The 19,587-nt window shown below is 39.3% G+C and overlaps 1 protein-coding gene and 1 long non-coding RNA gene across 2 annotated transcripts; both read right to left on the bottom strand.

Moving 5' to 3' along the window:
- Positions 1-6,106: 6,106 nt before the first annotated feature.
- On the bottom strand, positions 6,107-7,396 carry LOC145642976 (uncharacterized). Its single transcript, XM_081694134.1, has 2 exons — positions 6,694-7,396; positions 6,107-6,522 (listed from the first exon to the last, which is right to left on the bottom strand). Exons 1-2 carry the CDS (start codon positions 7,394-7,396, stop codon positions 6,107-6,109), a joined length of 1,119 nt encoding a protein of 372 aa, XP_081550260.1.
- Positions 7,397-14,682: 7,286 nt separating this feature from the next.
- On the bottom strand, positions 14,683-15,521 carry LOC145556071 (uncharacterized). The gene is made up of 3 exons (XR_014091719.1): positions 15,395-15,521; positions 15,214-15,324; positions 14,683-15,143 (listed from the first exon to the last, which is right to left on the bottom strand). It is a non-coding gene; the product is annotated as an uncharacterized LOC145556071 (long non-coding RNA).
- Between the last annotated feature and the right edge of the window lie 4,066 nt (positions 15,522-19,587).

Here is a 19,587-nt window from a genome sequence, read left to right as displayed (position 1 = left end):
GGTTGGCTAACTTCCTTACTATTGATCTCCCTAGTCCTATCAACTTGATTACCTTTTATGACAAGGATTTACCTCTAGAAGGTGACAAGCATTATAAAGCACTAAACCTCACAGTAGTTTGCAAGAGGATTAACGTCCCTATGACTCTTGTAGACAATGGATCGGCCATTAATGTCTGTCCACTCAGAACTGCGAGGATTCTAGGCATAAGGGATGAAGACTTAACCCCGTCAACACAAGGAATAAGAGCTTATGATAACACTCATCGTCAAGCTCTTGGCAAGATTACCATGAATATAACGGCGGGAGCGATTGAACACACTACTACATTTCAAGTGGTAGATATAAAAGCCTCATTCAACTTACTGTTGGAACGCCCTTGGCTTCATGACCTAAAGGCCGTCCCTTCATCTCTCCACCAACAGGTAAAAGCCATAGTTAGAGGAATTCCTATTACGATCGATGCTTCACCCATGAGGATTAAAGCTATAGAAAATCCAATAATTAATGTGGAGCACGATGAAGACGATGAAGACCTGTGGGGCTTTAATGAAGAGGTCTCCTTAATCAAAGAGGATGAAAGGACCCCTCTCTTCCATGACCCCCACTCCAATATGATAGTGAACACCATTTTGAAGAAGCAAGGACATTTTCTTGGAATGACTCTAGGAAAGAAGAAAGGAATAGCAAAATTGCTAGAATTACCTGGCCTCCCTAAGTTAGACACTTTCAGACTTTGTTTCGAACCGACTCGGGAAGATCTCAAGCGAGCCCAGGAAAAGTCAAAGGCACGTAGGAATGCTCGCATCTAAAAGAAAGCAATCTCAATGGATCATTATTTTCTCACACTCAATGGACAATTCATAAAAGAAGGAGAAGACTACCCATGTTACGAATTTCCCGAACCTTTTGTTGTAAATGGCATAAGGCAACTGGGGTTCGAAATTTTCCTAGATTGCTATTTTCTAGATGAAATCCCAACTCCTATCCTCAAGGAGAAAGCACCCCCATGCTTTGACTTTAATGTTATGGGATTACTATTTGGGCGAGAAAAAGATAAGCCGAAGTACATATAGGATAATTCCTCGCTCATCCAAACGGTCCTACAAAGCGAAATCTTTGACCCCTCAAAGCTCATCACTCCAGCGGAAGGATCACTACAAGGGTGGCGCAAGACAGTCAAGGTGACTACTCCAAGTGGAAGGAGAATCTCCATTACGACAGGGCAAGGACCGATGTCCGAAGAGTCGTCTGAGTCAGAGTCAGAGTCTTTTCCTATAGAGTCATCTAAGTCCTTATTTGTAGCACTCCATTCATCTATCTCTTCCCCAAGGATAGTTAGCATTCAAGTCCCTGAGGACATATCTCTTTTCGATGTAATGATCTCAGAATTTAATAATATGGCTTCTTCTCCTTACTCTTTGTGATCTTCTTTAACCCAAGATGACGAGCATTGCTTAACTAACAATGAAAAGGACAAAGAACTTATTAAAGCAATGGAAACACTTGAAAAGAAAACACCGATAATAGAGGAAATTGAGACGGTTGATATCTCAAATGATTCCATGAACACACCATACCACTAATTCAAGGAATGAAACATGTAAAACAAAAGTTGCGTCAAATGAAACCCGACGTAGCTCTTAAAATAAAAGAAGAAGTTCAAAAACAAATAACTGCCGGTTTTATCAGGGTATCCAAATACCCCGAATGGGTGGCCAACGTTGTCCCAGTTCCGAAAAAGGATGGAAGGGTAAAAATGTGTGTCGACTATCGAGATCTAAATAAGGCAAGTCCAAAGGACGACTTCCCTTTACCACACATTGATATTCTGGTAGATAATACAGCGAATCATGCACTTCTCTCGTTCATGGACGGATACGCGGGGTACAATCAAATTCTCGTGGCAGAAGAAGACATGGAGAAAACAACCTTCATAACACTATGGGGTACTTACTGCTACACGGTAATGCCATTCGGGTTGAAAAACGCGGGTGCTACTTACCAACGAGCAGCGACTGCCTTGCTCCATGACATGATGCACAAAGAAGTTGAAGTATATGTGGACGATATGATTGTGAAGTCAAAAGATCGCCCAGGCTATCAAGTAGCCTTGAGAAAATTCTTCGAAAGGCTAAGAAAATACAACATGAGGTTGAACCAATCCAAGTGTGCTTTTGGAGTCACCTCGGGCAAGCTTTTGGGTTATGTCATAAGCTCTAGAGGAATAGAGATAGACCCAACCAAGATCAAGACAATCATGTCAATCCCACCGCCCAAAACCGAGAAGCAAATTTGAGGATTTATTGGCCGGTTGCAATATATAAGCAGGTTCATATCAAAATTGACAACAATATGTGAACCAATATTCTAGAAGCTTAAAAAGAATGTAACAGTAATATGGGATGACGAGTGTCAAAAAGCCTTTGAAAAGATCAAAGCCTATCTCGCAAATCCTCCAGTATTAGCACCAGCACTTCCAGGAATACCTCTTAGGTTGTACTTAACAGTCACCAAAGAAACAATGGGAGCCATGCTTGCACAAGAAGTAGAAGGTAAAGAAAATGCAATCTACTATCTAAGTAAAAAGATGCTCGAGTATGAAGTACGCAATACACCACTTGAGAAATTGTGCCTCGCATTGGTGTGGGCCACAACCAAGTTAAGACATTAATACTCGTGCATACAGTCTTTGTAGTTTCCCGAATGGATCCACTCAAGTATTTATTCGAGAAGTCTACACTTAATGGGCGCATATCAAGATGGATAGTCAACTTAGCCCAGTTTGATGTAAGATTCATTCCCCAAAAAGCTATCAAAGGATCTGTGGTCTCAGATTTTCTAGCGGACTTTCCAATAGAAGATTCAAGCTATTTTCGACCTATGGTCCCCTCACCATCCATTCTTCCACTGTGACGAGATATAGGAAGCCCAATCCGCTTTGAATTCAAAAAAAAGTCACCAGTATAAGCAAGAACTTCTTCATAAAACAGTCGTTCAGCTATACAACCTTCCGGATGAAAAGCGTTCGTCACATATCCCTATAGGTTTTCATTTGCCTCTCAAAACAGCACTGATTTCTCATGTGAACTGGACCATAAAATCTAATCTCTCTAACTAAGTGGACCGGTAAATGAACCATAATATCAAAAAATGAAGGAGGGAAGTACATCTCTAATTGACACAAAACTGAAACAATTTCATTCTCCAAAGTAGTCAGCTCTTTAGGATTAATAATTACTTTGCTATAAATTGCATGAAAAAATCCACATAGTCTGATAATAGCAAAACGAACATCTTTAGGCAAAATTGAGCGAATGGCCACAGGTAATAACTGTTTCATCAAAACATGGCAATCATGAGACTTTAGGCCTACAAGTTTCAAGGTTTCCATATTCACAAGGCTGCGAATATTAAAAGAATAACCCTCGGGCACTTTCACTCCTGCCAAGCTTTCACAAATTCGATTTTCTCTTTTCTTGACAAAGTGTAAGCAGCAGGAGGCAAGTACGTTCGACCTGTATCATTATCAATAGCATGGAGTTCACCTCTAATCCCCATATCTTTCAAGTCATCCCTGGATTTTTTCCCATCTTTAGTCTTACCGTTGATATTTAATGAGGTACTGACAGGGTAATAAACGCGTCGTCAATTGTCTATCCCTAGATCAAATACAATTTATACAACCTAAACAAACCTAATACGAGTATAAGGCAAGCATAGGGGTCGAACCACAGAGAACGGTAAACACCACCAAATGTTATCAACAATTAAGCTAGTCCGGAATAGGGGATAAATAAACTAAAGTCTAAAAATGCTAAAACAAGAAATAAAACATTAAGGGAAATGGTTTAGGTATAGCATTCACTTGAACATAAATAAAGGCATAGAAATTGAATTAATTATGAACTAAACATGCTCGAATATCGAAATTAAGAATCCAATCTAGTCGCCTTCCGGGGTCAATTGGCTTCTCCTAACATAGCCTCTATGTTTCCACATTAGAACCATATACTAGGAGGTACTATTAAATAACAATCGATAGTAATGAACCTTAACTAAGTCAACTTCCGTTTCTTGTTAGCAAAGATTCACCTTTAATCAACCAACAATGTGCACTTGCAAGAAGATTAAAGAATATCAAGCATATAAAGACTTTAATCACAAATAAATTAATTCTAAACCCTAGAACATGCTCAAGGTCCAACTACACCACAACCATCCCCTTAATGGGGAAATTACTCACTAATCATGATAATAACAAGATTAATCAACAAATAATCAAGAATCAACATGATCAACAAGCAATACCAACAACTAAAATAATAATCAAAATAAACAAATAAAAATAGAGGAGAGAGAATAAGAAATTGCTCATTAATTGAAGATGAAGGTCTACAAAGGATTAAACAAGCTCCTTCTTCAAAATCCAAGTTCATTAATGAAGAAAACCTCACTTTCTCTCTCTACCAAAGAAGACTAATCCTAACCTAACCTAAAACTAATTAGAGAGAAGAATAATTGGTAATTGTTTTCTCCCCCCAAATTACCCCAAAAAAGGGTATATATACCAAGCTAATAAAATACTAAGTAAATAATACAAAAGAAAATAAATTAAAAAGGAAAAGTAAAATAAGAAACTAATTATAAAAATAAAAGAAAGAAATAAGAAATGGGAAAAGAAAAGAAAGAAAATAAAAATAAAAGAAAAAGAAAATAAAACCAAAAACCAATTTCCACAAAACCAACAGACTCCCACTGTTCTTCTTCGAAATTTGGATGTTCTAAAAATGGGGTTCAATCCCCTACTTCACACCCATCAAAATCCATCATCAAGCTTCATCAAAGAATCATCACCGTTCATTCTCAACAGCTATAATCGATCATCAAATCAAGGCCATTCTATCTTCATTAAAACCCATGTGTGAAGCTCGTGGAGCGGTTCGGTCGAACCATGGGTTGGTGCGGCCGAACTACGGGGTTGGTTCGGTCGAACCATGGGTATGTTCGACCACTCCTCTTTGATTAACGAAACCCACAAAGTCTCTGACTCGAACTTCGACCGAACCACCAACGGTTTGCCCGAACCCGATTGAAATCGAATTTGCTCTGATTTGGGGCTGTTGCTGTGCGAGTTGGTGATGAAATGGCGCAATTGCTGCTGTAATTGATGCTGATGGTGGATGCTCTATTGCGCGGTGGTGGTAAGGTGGGATGCGGAGAGGGAGTACTTTCGCTGGTGGCTTTGATTTGCTGCTGTTTTGTGCTGATTTTGGTGATGTTGGTTGTGATGCGAGGGACGATAGCAGGTCGCAGGCTGCTGCTATATGTGGAGGAGATGGTAGCTGGCGATTTTGGCGGCTGACGGTGGCTGGTTTGGAGGTAATGGCTGCTGTGGGTTGCGTGAGGTGGAGCAGGGGTTGTGCTGCTGTCGTTGCTATTATTGTTGTTGTTGTTGTTGTGGCTGGTGGTGGTTGTGAGTTGCGAGGTGAGGGCGGTGCGTAGGCAAATTGGAGAATTGGGCGTGGTTGATTGGTGTGGTGAAGGGTAAAGTGAAATGTGGGGTGTAGGATACGGGGCAGCAGCAAGGCAAGAAGCAAAGGAGTTAAGGAAAGATGTGTTGGATTTTACTTGTTAGATTGAACCTTAACTTTGGACCTTCAAATATAACTTTGACTTGAGACACATTCCTCGTCTCGGACACAAACCTACACAAACAAAACCGAAGGAAGGAATTGGGAAAAAGAATAAGAATAAAATAAAATGAAAATAAATAAAGAACGAAATAAAACAAAATCAAGACAAATAAAATAAGATAAATAAAATAGAAAAATAAAATAAAATAAAATAAAATAGAAAATAAGAGACATAAAACTAAACTAATAAAAATAAAACAAAAACTATACAGGCAAATAAAGTAAAATAAAATACGAAAATAGACTAAAACTAATAAAATAAAGAAAATGAACTAAAACGCACCAAAATTACCAAAATAAACTAGAAATATTATTAAGAGAAAACAAGAGAAAGAAAGGGGAAAGTAAGATAAAATAAACACGAAAATGACTCTAGAACTACTCCCTAAGAGTGACATAAATGTCACTCATCAGGTACCAATCAAACTATCACACACATTCTTCTCAATATGCATAACATCAAGTGAATGTCTCACAAAAAGATGTTTCCAATAAGCAAGCCGCCAAAGATATGAACACTTTTTGAACCCCTTCGTAGAAAGGGCCGATTTATGTTTCTTGCCAAATGTGATTTCAATATTTTTCACCTTATCGAACACCTCTTCACCTAAGATGACTTTTGGTTGCCCTTTAAACTCTTGCTTCCCATTGAACACATTCTTTCTCCTGCGATATGGATGATTAGGCGGCAAAAATTGACGATGAACCGGATAAACATGCTTTCTAGATGCTTTTAACCAAGTTCCCTTGCAATCCTCCATACCGATGGGACAAGCTGTTTTCCCCTTTACAGTGTACCCCGAAAGGTTACCATAAGCCGGAAAATCTTAAATAGTGCAAATAGCATTGCTTTCAAATTAAACTTCTCATTGCGATGTGCATCAAACACTTCAACACCTTCTTCCCAAAGCATAATCATATCATCAATAAGTGGTGTCAAATACACATCAATGTCATTGCCTAGTTGCTCTGACCTTGAATTAACAACGACAAGAACATATATACCTTCTCTTCATGCACAATGAAGGAGGTAAGTTGTAGGTGACCAACATAACTGGCCATGTGCTATATGTGCTACTCAAGGAACCAAATGGATTGAACCCATCTGTAGACAATGCAAGGTGTAAATTACGCTTTTCATTGGCAAAGTCGGGGAATTTTCCATCAATAATCCTCCATTGCGGAGAGTCGGCTGGATGTCTAAGCATTCCATCCTCTACTCGAATATCAAAATGCCATGTCAACCTCTTTGCATCTTCTGCTTTTGAAAACCATCGTTTGAACCTTGGTACTATAGGAAAGTACCATAATACCTTGGCTGGTAATGCTCCTTCCCTTTTCTTGTATCGTGAAGCTTTACAAATTGGACAACTCTCTAATGATTCGTATTGATTCTGATACAATACACAATCATTAGGGCATGCATGGATTTTCTCATAAGGTAAACCCATTGAGCTTAGTGTCTTTTTAGCCTCATATGTACCATCAGGAAGAACATTATCTTTGGGAAGCATATCTTTCACTAGCTCCAATAATATATTAAAACTAGTGTCAGTCCAACCATGACCCGCCTTCAAGTTATATAACTTGAGAATAGCGGATAATCGCGTGTACTTGGTGCAACCTTCATACAATGGCTTTTCAGAGTCGCTTAACAAGCTTTCATGAAGGGTTATCATCAAATTAATCTTCAACCGCATGCAACATGTCCTCCAACTGATCACCCCCATCAACATCATGAACTCCACGCACATTATACCTAGTCTCACCACTATCACCCGCATGCATGTCGCTACGTTCCCAATGCCAAATCCAATGGGTATATGTTCTATCAAATGCCCATGTATTTAAATGATTGAGAATTTCATCCGGTCTCTTATGCAAAAAATTATGACACATAAAACAAGGACAGCGTAGCTTGGAGCGACCTCCACTATTTTTAAATGCAAATTTAATAAATTCCTTAACACCTTGTTGATATTTCGGGTCACCAGGCTTTGTTGTTGTTATCCAACTTCGATTCATTTCTAAGCACGAAGAAAAAAACACGAAATCCTCAAAATCTTCAGTTACAACAAGTAAAATCATAAAAGGTATTTTGAAGGTGTCCTCAAGACAAATCTAACAAGAACAATAACTCAATTATCGGGATAGTAAAAGAAGGGGGCAAATATAGACCTCTACCCCATGAAACCTATGAGAATTATCTCTATACTAATCAAGACCCATGATAGCATCGCATAATTGCCAATTAATCATATATCTTTTGTAAAGAGGCTAAAAAAATGTACAAAAAATTGTTTTACAATCTTTTTACCCATATCTTATATACTTACAAGACAAGAATGCATCTAAAGGTATGCTATCATGTTTGCATCTAGATTGCTTGGACTTTTTATTTCACCTCACATAGTTATGTCAAATACTCAATACTCTAACATGGTTACGGATAGTTGACATCTAATTATACACCATAAGGAAATTTTTCATAAAATAGTTGGGTCTAATACGACCACGCATACCCATGCCCAACGTAGCAAACAACAAACAAGAACAACAATTCTAGCAAACAACAAGAACATCAATACGACCACGCATACCCATGGCCAACGTAGCAAACAACAAATAAAAATAAAAGTTCAAAATTATAGTTAAAGGGAAAAATAAATTGAATGGCTTACTATTCCAATACAAACAATGGATTCAACGGAAATAGAAGAGCAAGGTGTATCTTTCTCAATGTATAATTGAAAACGGGAAAATCAAAATCCAAAACTATTGTATAATTGAAAACGGGATTCATATGTGAACAAGAGCATATTACTATAACAATAGAACATCATTGCAAACAATCTTTTTTTAACACACAACAAAAAACAACATATTATTGGCTAAACAGCCTTAGAGTATATCTTACATCAAAATCAATACTTCTACCAGGCCACACAACATGAGTCCAAAATAAGGCCTTGGAAGAGAAGTACAAAAAGAGGAAAATAGGACAAGCCAAGAACTAACAACAACAACATAAGGATTAGTAATATAACACAGCCTACAGATAAATTTGTTAAGCAAACTGAAAAAAAAACATTAAGATTATGTGAACTAGAGCAGCCACAAGAGCAAAAACAGAAGCAACCACAAGACAGAAAGTGATACATATTGGATATCCACACTAATATACTCTAACCACCTAAGCTATTCCTTACTCTCGTACACTAGAGTCTAGACTTCCTGATAGCATCTAAAGAATGTATTGACAACATATTATTTTGTTTTGATGGTCACTAATCATGTACTTGTGACATAAAATCTATGCTAATCTTTGGCAATAGCATACAATTTCGTGAATGAATGATTGGAGAGGAGACCTGTCTTCTTCCTAACATTTTGGAAAATTTTACCATACTTTGCTAATTTTTTTTTATAAGGAGTGAATAAAGATAACCCATATAAATCAAGGCAAGCAAAATCAAAGTGAAAAACATTCAATAAACACAATTACAAAATTCAAACTAAAATATATTTTTATATACAAAATTCAAACAAAATCAAAGCTAAAATATATATTTTTTATAAGGAATGCTGTCGGGAGTTTCCAACAAAAAGCCAAACGAAATATGGAACAACAATCAATAAATACAATTACAAAATTCATATTCAACATAATATCTGCAAAAAAAAAAAAAAAAATCAATATAAATATGATACCTAGCTTAGGGTTTTTCGTCTGGTCCTCTTGGTAGTGGTTGGCCGGAGGTAGATTGTGTCAGCAGTCGATTGAGGAAGCTAGCAATGTTTTCCAGGTCGTAGCAGGTTCGTTAATTGTCAGCAGCCGATTGCTACGGTAGTAGCAATAATGTTGCCCAAAATATAAAAACCCAGTAGGTGACCGTAGGTGACTCTAGGTGGTGCTAGCAGCCGTGTCACTCTAGGTGGTGTTTTCCGGTAGCCGTGTGACCGTAGGTGGTGGAGCGATTGCGAGGTTAGGTTAAGGGTTTGTGGTCTATAAAAACCCATAACAATGAAGGTTAGGAAATGGGTTTTGAACTTAAAAAGAGGAAATGAAAATGGAGGAAGCTAAGTTGAAAATGGAGGAAGACGAAAATGGCGGAAGCTAAGGTGAAAATGGCGGAATGAAGGTGATGAAAATGGCGGAGGTCTCGAAGAATGAAATGCTGAAGTAGTCTTGTGTTTAATTATTTGGCGGTTTGATGATGAAAATGAAAATTGAATTTGTTTTTTTTTTCTTTTTCTTTTTTTTTTAATTTGTTGAATAATGGAGAGACCATTTAGACTTTCCACACACACACACACACACACACACACACACACATATATATATATATATATATATATATATATATATATATATATATGCATTTAAAAAAAAAAGACCACTTATGTAAAAAAAAATGGTCTCTGCTATTTTAATTTAAAATATTAAAAAACTATGAGAGACCATACATTTAGGATATTGGGTCTCTTGAAACTAAGAGACTACATATTTAATTAAATGGTCTCTTGCTTGAGGTCTCTTTGGCCAATTTTTTAGTAGTGGAATTTCCAGACGATGACTTGATGGTCACGGAAGATGATACTTGGACCTTGTACTTCGATGGAGCCTCAAATCAAATATGATGTGGTGTTGGAGTATTATTAGTATCACCTAAAGAAGAGAATGTTCCAATCTCCATAAAGCTAGATTTCGACGTTACCAACAATGCTGCTGAATATGAAGCATGCGTGGTAGGCCTTGAAACAACTTCGGCATTGGGAGTGAAGAAATTACGAATATTTGGGGACTCGTCATTGATCATCAACCAGATTTCTAAGAGATGGAAAGTAAGGAGCGAAAGTCTAGCCCCTTACCAAACTTATCTGGAAACTCTCACTAATCAGTTAGAGAAGGTAGAATACACGTATCTACCTAGAGAGGAAAATCAATTTGCTGATGCCTTGGCAAGACTAGCCTCAATGGTTAGGATTCCTATGGAAATCGAGCAAATGCCTCTAACTATAGAAAAAAAAAAGGCATAAACCGACATATATTCAAGCTATAGAAGATGATGAAGTGATCCAAGATGAAGAAGAATAAGAAGAAAAAGAACCGTGGTATACGTATATACTTAATTATGTCACCAAAGGAGAATACCCTCCCCATGTTGACAAAAGAGAAAAACGAGCATTAAGACTCTTGGCTTCCCAATACGTACTCATAGACAACGAGTTACATAAAAGGGTACCTAAGGGTCGAGCTCTCTTATGTGTAGGAAAAAAGGATGCTCAAAGAGAAATGAGGATAGTCCACGAAGGCATTTGTGGAACTCACGTAAATAGCAAAATGCTAGTCCAAAAGATAATGCGAGAAGGATACTATTGGACTACCATGAATAGGGATTGTCATCAATACATAAAAAGATGCCCTAAGTGCCAAATTTATGCCAATTTACAACATATTCCTCCATTTCTACTCTACACCTACACTTCACCATGGCCATTCTCTACAGAGGGAATTGACATTATTGGTAAAATCACTCCCCCAGGAATAGGAGGTCATGAATATATCCTAGTAGCAATTGATTACTTCACAAAGTGATTCGAAGCACAATCATATGCTAAACTCACTACAAAACATGTATCACTCTTTATCGAAAGAAATATTATTTGTCGATATGGAGTCCCACATGAAATGATAAGTGACAATGGAACTCACTTTCAAGCTGAGTGTGAAGAATTGTTACAATAATATAGCATTCAACACCATCATTCTTCTCTTTATAGACCTCCAGAAAACGGAGCAGTCAAAGCGGCTAATAAAAATTTAAAGACTATCATCGAGAAAATGACAGAAAATTACAAGGATTGGCCTGACAAACTCCATTTCGCACTGTGGGGTTATCGCACGTCAATTCGCACATCAACAGAAAATACGCAATTTTCCTTGGTTTATGGAATGGATGTCGTACAACCTGTAGAGCTAGAGATACCATCTCTACGCATTTCATTAGAAAGCAAACTCGATGAATTTGAATGGACTAGGGCGAGATATGGGGAGCTAATTCTACTTGATGAAAAACAATTAGAAGCTCTACATCATACTCAATGCTACCAAACTCGTATGGCTAGGCATTTTAATAAGAAAGTCAAGACAAGAAACATCAAAGTAGGAGACTTGGTGTTAAAAGCATTAAGGAAAAATGTTTTAAATCCAAGGGGGAAATTTAGGCCTAATTGGTCTGGACCCTATATTGTCAAAACAATCCTATCAGGAGGTGCAGTAAAATTAACTGATATGGATGGAAATGAGTTCTCGAACATGACAAATCTTGACCAACTTAAAAAAATACTACCCATAATTACTTGAGTAGGATACTCAAGAGAGCTACGTTTGGCCTGATTCCTTAAGAAAGGATACGTAGGCAACCCTTTACGGGTGCGGCCACTTTATTTTTTTGCAAACCTCGCATCCTAGACTTAAAAATAAATTCGACAGAAATTCGACGAAGCATCGGCGTCACAGAAAAAATCTCGTTGCCAGCCGATTAACTCTAGCGCCAGACGATAGTGTCTGTCGCCTGACGCCAGACTGCCGCAGCTAGCGCCAGTCGTGAAAAAGCGTGCCATTTTTCTGGGAGTGCCTGGGAATATTTTGGTGATTTTCGGAAAATTTTCGACTTCCGTACTCGATTTTTTTTTTTGGAAAATTAAATTTTCAGTTTTCATTGCTTTAATAAATTAAATTTAAAGGAGATAATTTAAAAGCTGAAATTTTATTAATTAAATAAACTAACAAATTACATTATTGATGGAATTTAAATAAAGCTTAAACAAATTTACTTTAAATTTAAAACTAAGTCTAATAATTGAAAGTTAAGCAATGCTTTAATCTTTTTTCTCTTTCTTTGCTCTCTTCCAATTTTGTCTGCATCCTCTTCATCATCCATGACTTTAGCTAGTAGACATCCTTTAGAGGACCTACATTCAATTTTGGAGTAAATAGTTTCTCCCTTAGCTAGGACTCCGTGTTTCTTCTCTACCCAAGCCTTCTTCTCTGAAGTGTCAGCTTTTCTCTTCCCTTTATCCTTCGTAAAGCTCTTCTTCCTAAGCATGTAGGTGTTTTGAATTCAACCATTTCACCTAAACGTTCCTTAACGGGAATCACTTTGTCACCTAGACGACACTTCAAATCAGTTTTACTCTGATTTTTCTTTATGTCCTTTGAAGGTTTCTTGATAAGCCACTTTTTCACATCATTGGGCAAGGAATGAGGAACCTTTTGGGTAATCACTTCCCATAAAGGCCTAGCACTCCAATAAGCATCAAATTTTTCTACTTGTTGAGAAATAGGGAATTCATAGGGACGACGAAGATCCCCAGAAGGAATGGTTTGAAGTAGGCCGTACTGTCTTTTTATCCTGCAGGGATAATAAAAAGTCATCCTGGATAAGCTCGGAAGACAGCAGAAGGGTTGCTTGTTGACACCAACCATCTTCTCTATTTTCCACCAAGGGATGACCCACTTGATGGCAAAGTTGCAAGAGGCAAAGACCTTCTTCCATTCATGGCGCCCCATCTTAGAGAAGCGTTTCTTCCTTCTCACAAAGCAATTTGGAGTGTATTTTTCAACGTTGTCGGGAGGACTAATTAATTCTAGTCTCTCCATTAGCCACATCTATAAAAAAATTCAATGCAAATAAATTAATATTACTATACAAAAATATGTTTTTGATTTCTGTAATTAAAAATATTATTTTTCTACCTGTAATAAATTGGAGAGCCCCGAAAAGGTGCTTTTGGGTTTCTTTTCAATTCATCAAGACTAAGCATAGTCTCTCCAACGATTAGTGGCATCGGATTTCTCCCAGATTCAATCTGTTCCAAAACAGTTGATATAATTGCTTGACCCTCATTAGTTCTACCACTAGTGAGAAGATATTGGTTAAGCATGCAAAAGAGAAAACCCCTTCTTCTATAAACATGAAAAAACTCAGAATAAGGTCTATCAAAATAATGGCGAGCAAATTCTTTCAAATTAACTATGCTACCATCTACTATATTTGTTAGATCTTTGTCTTTTAATTAAAGAAGAGTTCAAAATTCTTATAATAATATTAATTTATTCTAGGGATTACCGCACGATCTAATGTAGGGAAGCCTAAGATAACACCGAATTCTTCCGGCAAAGGGCTAATTTCATCACATCCTAGTCTAAAACAATGAGTATCCACATCCCAATATTCTAAGGCGGTATGAATGAAGTCTATATCAAGATCTACCCCCTTGACGCCAAAAATACCCCCCATATGAAAAAAGTTTAATTCTTTTCTCTCCTTGGCAGTTAGAGATCGACACCATTCATGAGTAAAGTTGGTAAAACTCTTAGAGATTAAAGACATGATTATTATTTTTTCAAAAGCTAAGATTATATTTAATCTACTGAAATTATGAAGAAAATCGGCTGATCAGGGGGCTATTTATACACAAAATCGGCTCAGTTTCAATCCGGAAAGGATTCGGGGTCTGGCGCCAGGCCCTGAAGCCAAGCGCTAAGAATTAGCGTCTGGCGCTAACGCAAAACGCGTGGCACCAGATTGCGCTGACGTGTCTTATCATACGAGCTTTTCAAAAACCGCGTTTTTTGGCTGATTCGAGTCTGAACAATGACTTTACGATCTTTTATTCTTTTTATACCCCTTTTTCTTAATTAATATATTAATTATATTTTTTGGATTTTATTTAGACTTAAATTTTAAGTTTTTTGTAAATCCAATATTTTTATTTTTCATTTCTTTTTGGGGGAGAAAGTCAGATACCCTCCATCAATAATAAAAATGATGGAATTTTTGCGCAAAATTATTAATTATCACAATTATTTGCACACACAAACATGCACATAAAAAATGAAAAATAAATAAATGTTAAATAGATAAACTCATAGTAGTATGTATATACGGACATGTCTAATAAATGAGTTTAATAAAGGCAAAGTTCTATACAAAGTCAAAATAAAAAAAGCACAGGTATAAACTACGACGCCAGAGGACGTAGATGATGAGAGACGCCCATCATGTCATAAAACTGCGTAGTACAAGGAGTAACCTCTCCACCAGCTCCAGCTCCAGTCTCCTCGGGAGGTGGAAAACTCAGCTCAGGACCCGTCCACCCAAGATCACCCTGAGGCTGAGGCTGCGGAGGCTGCTGCGATGACGAGCCGACCTCGTACATCTCACCATCTCTAAGAGCCGAGTTAGCCTCTCCCTGGCCTACCGGCGCAACACATGCACCCTCAGATGAAGAGCCCGAGCCCTCCACCGCCTCGGTCCGAGCAGCCTCAGAACGACCACCCTGACCGCCAGAGCCAGTACGGCGACGTCTCGAGCTAGACCTTGCCGGGTCTCTCCGCACCTCAGGTCTCGTCCGGGTACGAGAAGGAATGGGCTGACCCTGCAAGAAGAAACTAAGTCAGAAACAATCAAAATAGAAGCAGTAATGCAAAAATAATAAGGAAAACTACCTCCTAAACGGCATCGTCACGATGACACGTAGCCACATTCCTCATCCGAACGAGCTGGCTCCGGAAGGCATCTATACACCGTGTCATCGCCGTGACCACCTCGCGCGAGAACTGTCAAAGAAATAAAGTCAGTAACAATGCATAACATACATGAATAAAATTGCAAATAAATAAAGCTTACCCGAGTCTGGTGGCGAGGAATCGACCGCTCCACGAAGCGCTCATCCTCAAGAGCCGGAGGAATCATCTCCTCGATCGGCCCGTATGTCCCCTGATAATGGATGGACATACGAGGTGGCACGAAATTAGTAGGTCCAGCCTGACAAAAGCAAATCAAAGTCAGTAAAACATTACTTGGGGGCTAATTTACAAAAGATAAAAGATGAAAATTATACCGCCACCTCCTCAGCCAGAACAAGGGTTGGAGCTAATAGCAGCAACAGCTCCTCCTCATAGCATCGCCCAGGGATCGTATAAGATCGCCAAGGGATACCAGCTCTCTCTAACATGCTCACCAGCCTCGCGCCATTGAACATATGACGCGGTGGAGGAGCAGGAACGACGAAAGTGTCTTAGGAATGCTGAATAGAAACCCTGTCTCCAAGATATGCAATCGCTCCATATGTCCCTAAGAAGTAGCGACGCTCGGCGGTATACTGCGCAGCTAACCCAGGGACAACCAAGCCGATCCACGGCCGGTACTGCACGTCAGGCTCCTGCGAAGAACGCCTATCAGATAAGGATCTACCAAAGGTAATAAGAAAGTGTTCAACTATACAAAAGAACCATACCGAGATGATCTGATCTTGGACATAAGCAGTAGACATCCCAACGCGGCGGTCTCCCCAACAAGCGCTCACTGGAAACCTGCGCGGCGACGGTCTCGCCGGCACAACTGAGGGAAAGTACTCGTAGAACCAGATCTACAAAAGGCAAAAAGTATCAGCAAGTGCTAACCAAAGCTTAGAGCTAAACTTTATGGGAGATAAAGTATACCTCTACGACTCTCCAAAAGCCGGACATAGCGACGTTTCTCGTGAAGGACCGATGTCGACACGAGTCTCGTAACGCTCGGACAAAGTCAGCATAGGCCAAGCTAGCCCAGTCGTAATTCCCGATCAAGTGAAGATCACGGACCGCAAGAAGGTAGTAAAGCAGCACTCTACTACCCTTGTCAGGGGAAAACGTCCCTGACAGCAAGATAAGCACAAAGATGCGCACCCGCTGCTCTCGGGTGGTAACATCATCCTCGAAAGCTGCCACCAGAGTCGATCGGCGAATGCCTTTTGCGCTAAACTTGGTCGACTCTACCTCAGCACGAGCCCGAACAACAATCGGACCCAACAGTTCCTCAACCTCAAAAGAGAAGACGCTGATCTCGTTGTCGAACGACAGCGCGACAGAACTAAACTCCAGCCCCGTAATGAGACTGGAGTCGGTTGGGGTGACCATCATCTCACCCCAAGGGAAGTGGAAAGTGTTGGTGGAGTCCACCAGGGCACAAGCCACGTGATGACTCCCGCTAGAGGCAATCATGGCCTCCGAGGTCTCAAACAGTGCAGTCAACCCGCAAGACTCCCAGAGAAGTCTCACCTCTCCATCGACACTGATATGCATCTTGTACAGGTCGCCCAGGGTAACGCAGCCTGAGCCGTGGTAGCGCGTCCTACCAACCGTGATCCCACGTCGCAACCTCTCAGAAATATGGTGGACGGGGGAGAAGTACAGAGTTCGCTCATCCCACTCAGGGAGGGGACCAAGAGAAATGGACGGGTCGGCGTCCTCCTCTACGGGCTCATGCTCCTGTCTTGTGTCTCGGGACCGTGAACCCGAACCTCGCTGTCTAGCTATGCTACATTGTGCAAAATCATCATAAATTAAGGTTCTATAATATCTAAGGTTCCCCTAGCCGCATGATACTATGTTCGCAAAAAAACAGAGTACGTAGTACTAAAACAGAGCACAATTTCAAATTGAGCATACACGGCATTTTTCAAGCAATCAAACAATTTATTACAATATTATTGTAATTATTGTGACAAATTGGACAAGAATTGCTAGCAAGAACACCAAGAACAAGCTACATTGTATTCCCGATCTTAAAAGGTCCAACGATGGTGATTTGTTCGTTTCTTCACCAAATTGAGTCAAACAAGTCTCAAATTACTTACATAGATCGGGAAAATAGATGAAATAAGCTTCGATTTGCAACAAATTTAAGCGAATTTGGCTGAGAAACGAGCAAGAACGAGTGAATTGAAGCACAGCGGCGATTTTCGAACAAAAAGCAAGCAGCAACAGCGAAAATGACAAAGAAAGGGATATATACGGAAATCCCAACTCTAGCGCCAAGCGACAGGATTTGGCTCCAGAAGATAAGGTTTAGCGTCTGGCGCTAGAGCCAAATATGTGGCGCTAACAGAATTTCAGTGGCGACAGAATGCTCAGCCACTCAGTGCGGTTATTTCGACCTCTAACAACATTTTGGGTTCCTTGGTACGCTAGTTAGCCCCTCTAAGCAATTTGACATGATTTAGTAATCGGCTTGATTACAATTGCATAAAGTGATCGACTTGATGAATGATCGTCTCACTTAGCTTAAAGCGCCTAAGCATTGGCTCATCGCAAAGCATCGACATAATGGTTCATATAGCAAAAGCACCGACGTAATGGTTCATACAGCAGAGGCACCGACATACTGATTCATAATTCAGAAGGCACCGACATACAGGTTCAAAAGTAGCAAAAGTGCCGACGTACTGGCATAGCGAAAGCAAAGTTCAAGCGAGCTTTTAAAGATCGACAAGCGTGGGTCTTCGGTAATTCTCCTCGGAATATTATCGTAACAAATGAGGATAGCTTCAGGCGAGGATATCTTTGGCAGCGTTCCCTAGCTTGCGGAGAGTTGTCACAAACAACTGGAGGTGATTTCAAGCGGAGTTATCTTCGATCGTGTTCCCTGGCTTGCGGAAGATGGTCACAAAGCGCTAGAAGATGGTTTCAAGCGAAACAATCTTCGATAAGGTTCTCTAGCTTGCAGAAGTCTATCATGGTGGAATTGGAGGAATTTACAAGCGTAGCAGGCTATAGGCGGCATTCTCTAGCTTGCAAAAGGTCGTCAAAACAAACAGCAGGACGGCGTTCCCTAGCTTGCGGAAGGTTATCACAAAAACAGCGAATACAACAACAAATCGGTTACCTTCAGAGACGTGTGCTCGACGGTGCAAGATACGTGTTTCTTAACTCTTTTATCTGTTTTAACTAACGCTAGTTTGCAGGTATTGACGTTACAAGAGTTATTTAGGATCGCAGAACGTTCTGAATCATTCTCCGTCCCTATCGCTAATTTGACTTTTGTTTTCGAAACTTGCGTTTCTCCAAAGTCAGTCAAAGTGGAGGCTTCTGTAGACACCCATTTGTGTCTCCCCAAAACCAAACCCGGTGATGAGTACCTTTCGCGTCGAATCATAATCGAATGAACTGAAAGTGTGGAAGGTCTAGTGTTGCGGATAGTTTAATTCTTTTCTCTTCTCTCTGCTTTTGAAAACATATTTTAAGAAAACAGTTAATCCAGTTTAGTTTGTTCCATAGCAAGGGTCCAATAATGGTATAGTTAGATGGGGCTTGAAAAGTGCTTTCCAACGATATATTATAAGCCCAATTCCGATGAATAATGAGGAAGTTATGTCAAAATTACTAAATTGGGCCCGGTTTGGTCTTTATATGCGGCCCAATGATCTAGAGGAGGGCCTAATATTGATTTATCATTCCTAATGCAATTAGAATTGATTTTAGTCTTCTAGATTCTTCTAGAAGGTTCTTTTCATTCCTAATTCAATTAGCATTGATAAATTGACTTTGGTTGACTTTTTGGAGTTTTAATTAGAATAAAAGAGTGTTTTTAAGGAAAATACGATTTTGCCCTTCTGTACGGCTAAATTTTATCAGAATTAAGAAAATGCGTGAAAATAATTGTTAGCGCTTGACGACAAGGATTAGCGTCTGGTGCTAATGCTTGGCGCCTGGCGCTAGCCTTAGCGCCTGACGCTAATGCTTAGCGTCTGGCGCTAACCTGTTTTATTCTCGTCGAAACTCTGATTTGTTTTTCTATCCGTTTGGATGATTTTCTCTATAAATAGCCTCCTAAAACCTCCGTTTTCAATCATAAAAAATCATCAAATATCAATCAATTCTTATCAACTCTCTAGTTTTTAAGAATTTTTCTCTCTCTAGCTTTCTCTACAAAATTCCGCATTCACAAGATCTATAAACACCTAGCCAAATTCGAAGTTGTCTTCAACCTAGATGTGAAAGGTTTTAATTTCTGAGGGTTTGGTCTCAAATCTCTATTTCAATTATTTAATTTAATTGTGT

Source organism: Chenopodium album, chromosome 8 (genome assembly GCF_948465745.1).
Source record: "Chenopodium album chromosome 8, dcCheAlbu1.1, whole genome shotgun sequence".
NCBI lineage: Eukaryota > Viridiplantae > Streptophyta > Magnoliopsida > Caryophyllales > Amaranthaceae > Chenopodium > Chenopodium album.
Note: the sequence above shows the minus strand (reverse complement) of the source record. Positions and strands in the feature narration are given on the sequence as shown.

Coding starts and splice junctions, on each gene's coding strand:
- LOC145642976 (XM_081694134.1), bottom strand. CDS start 7,396: ATGCGGTTGAAGATTAATTTGATGATAACCCTTCATGAAAGCTTGTTA. Junction 6,523..6,693: donor CATGAAGAGAAGGTATATAT/GTTCTTGTCGTT, acceptor GCACTATTTAAG/ATTTTCCGGCTTATGGTAAC.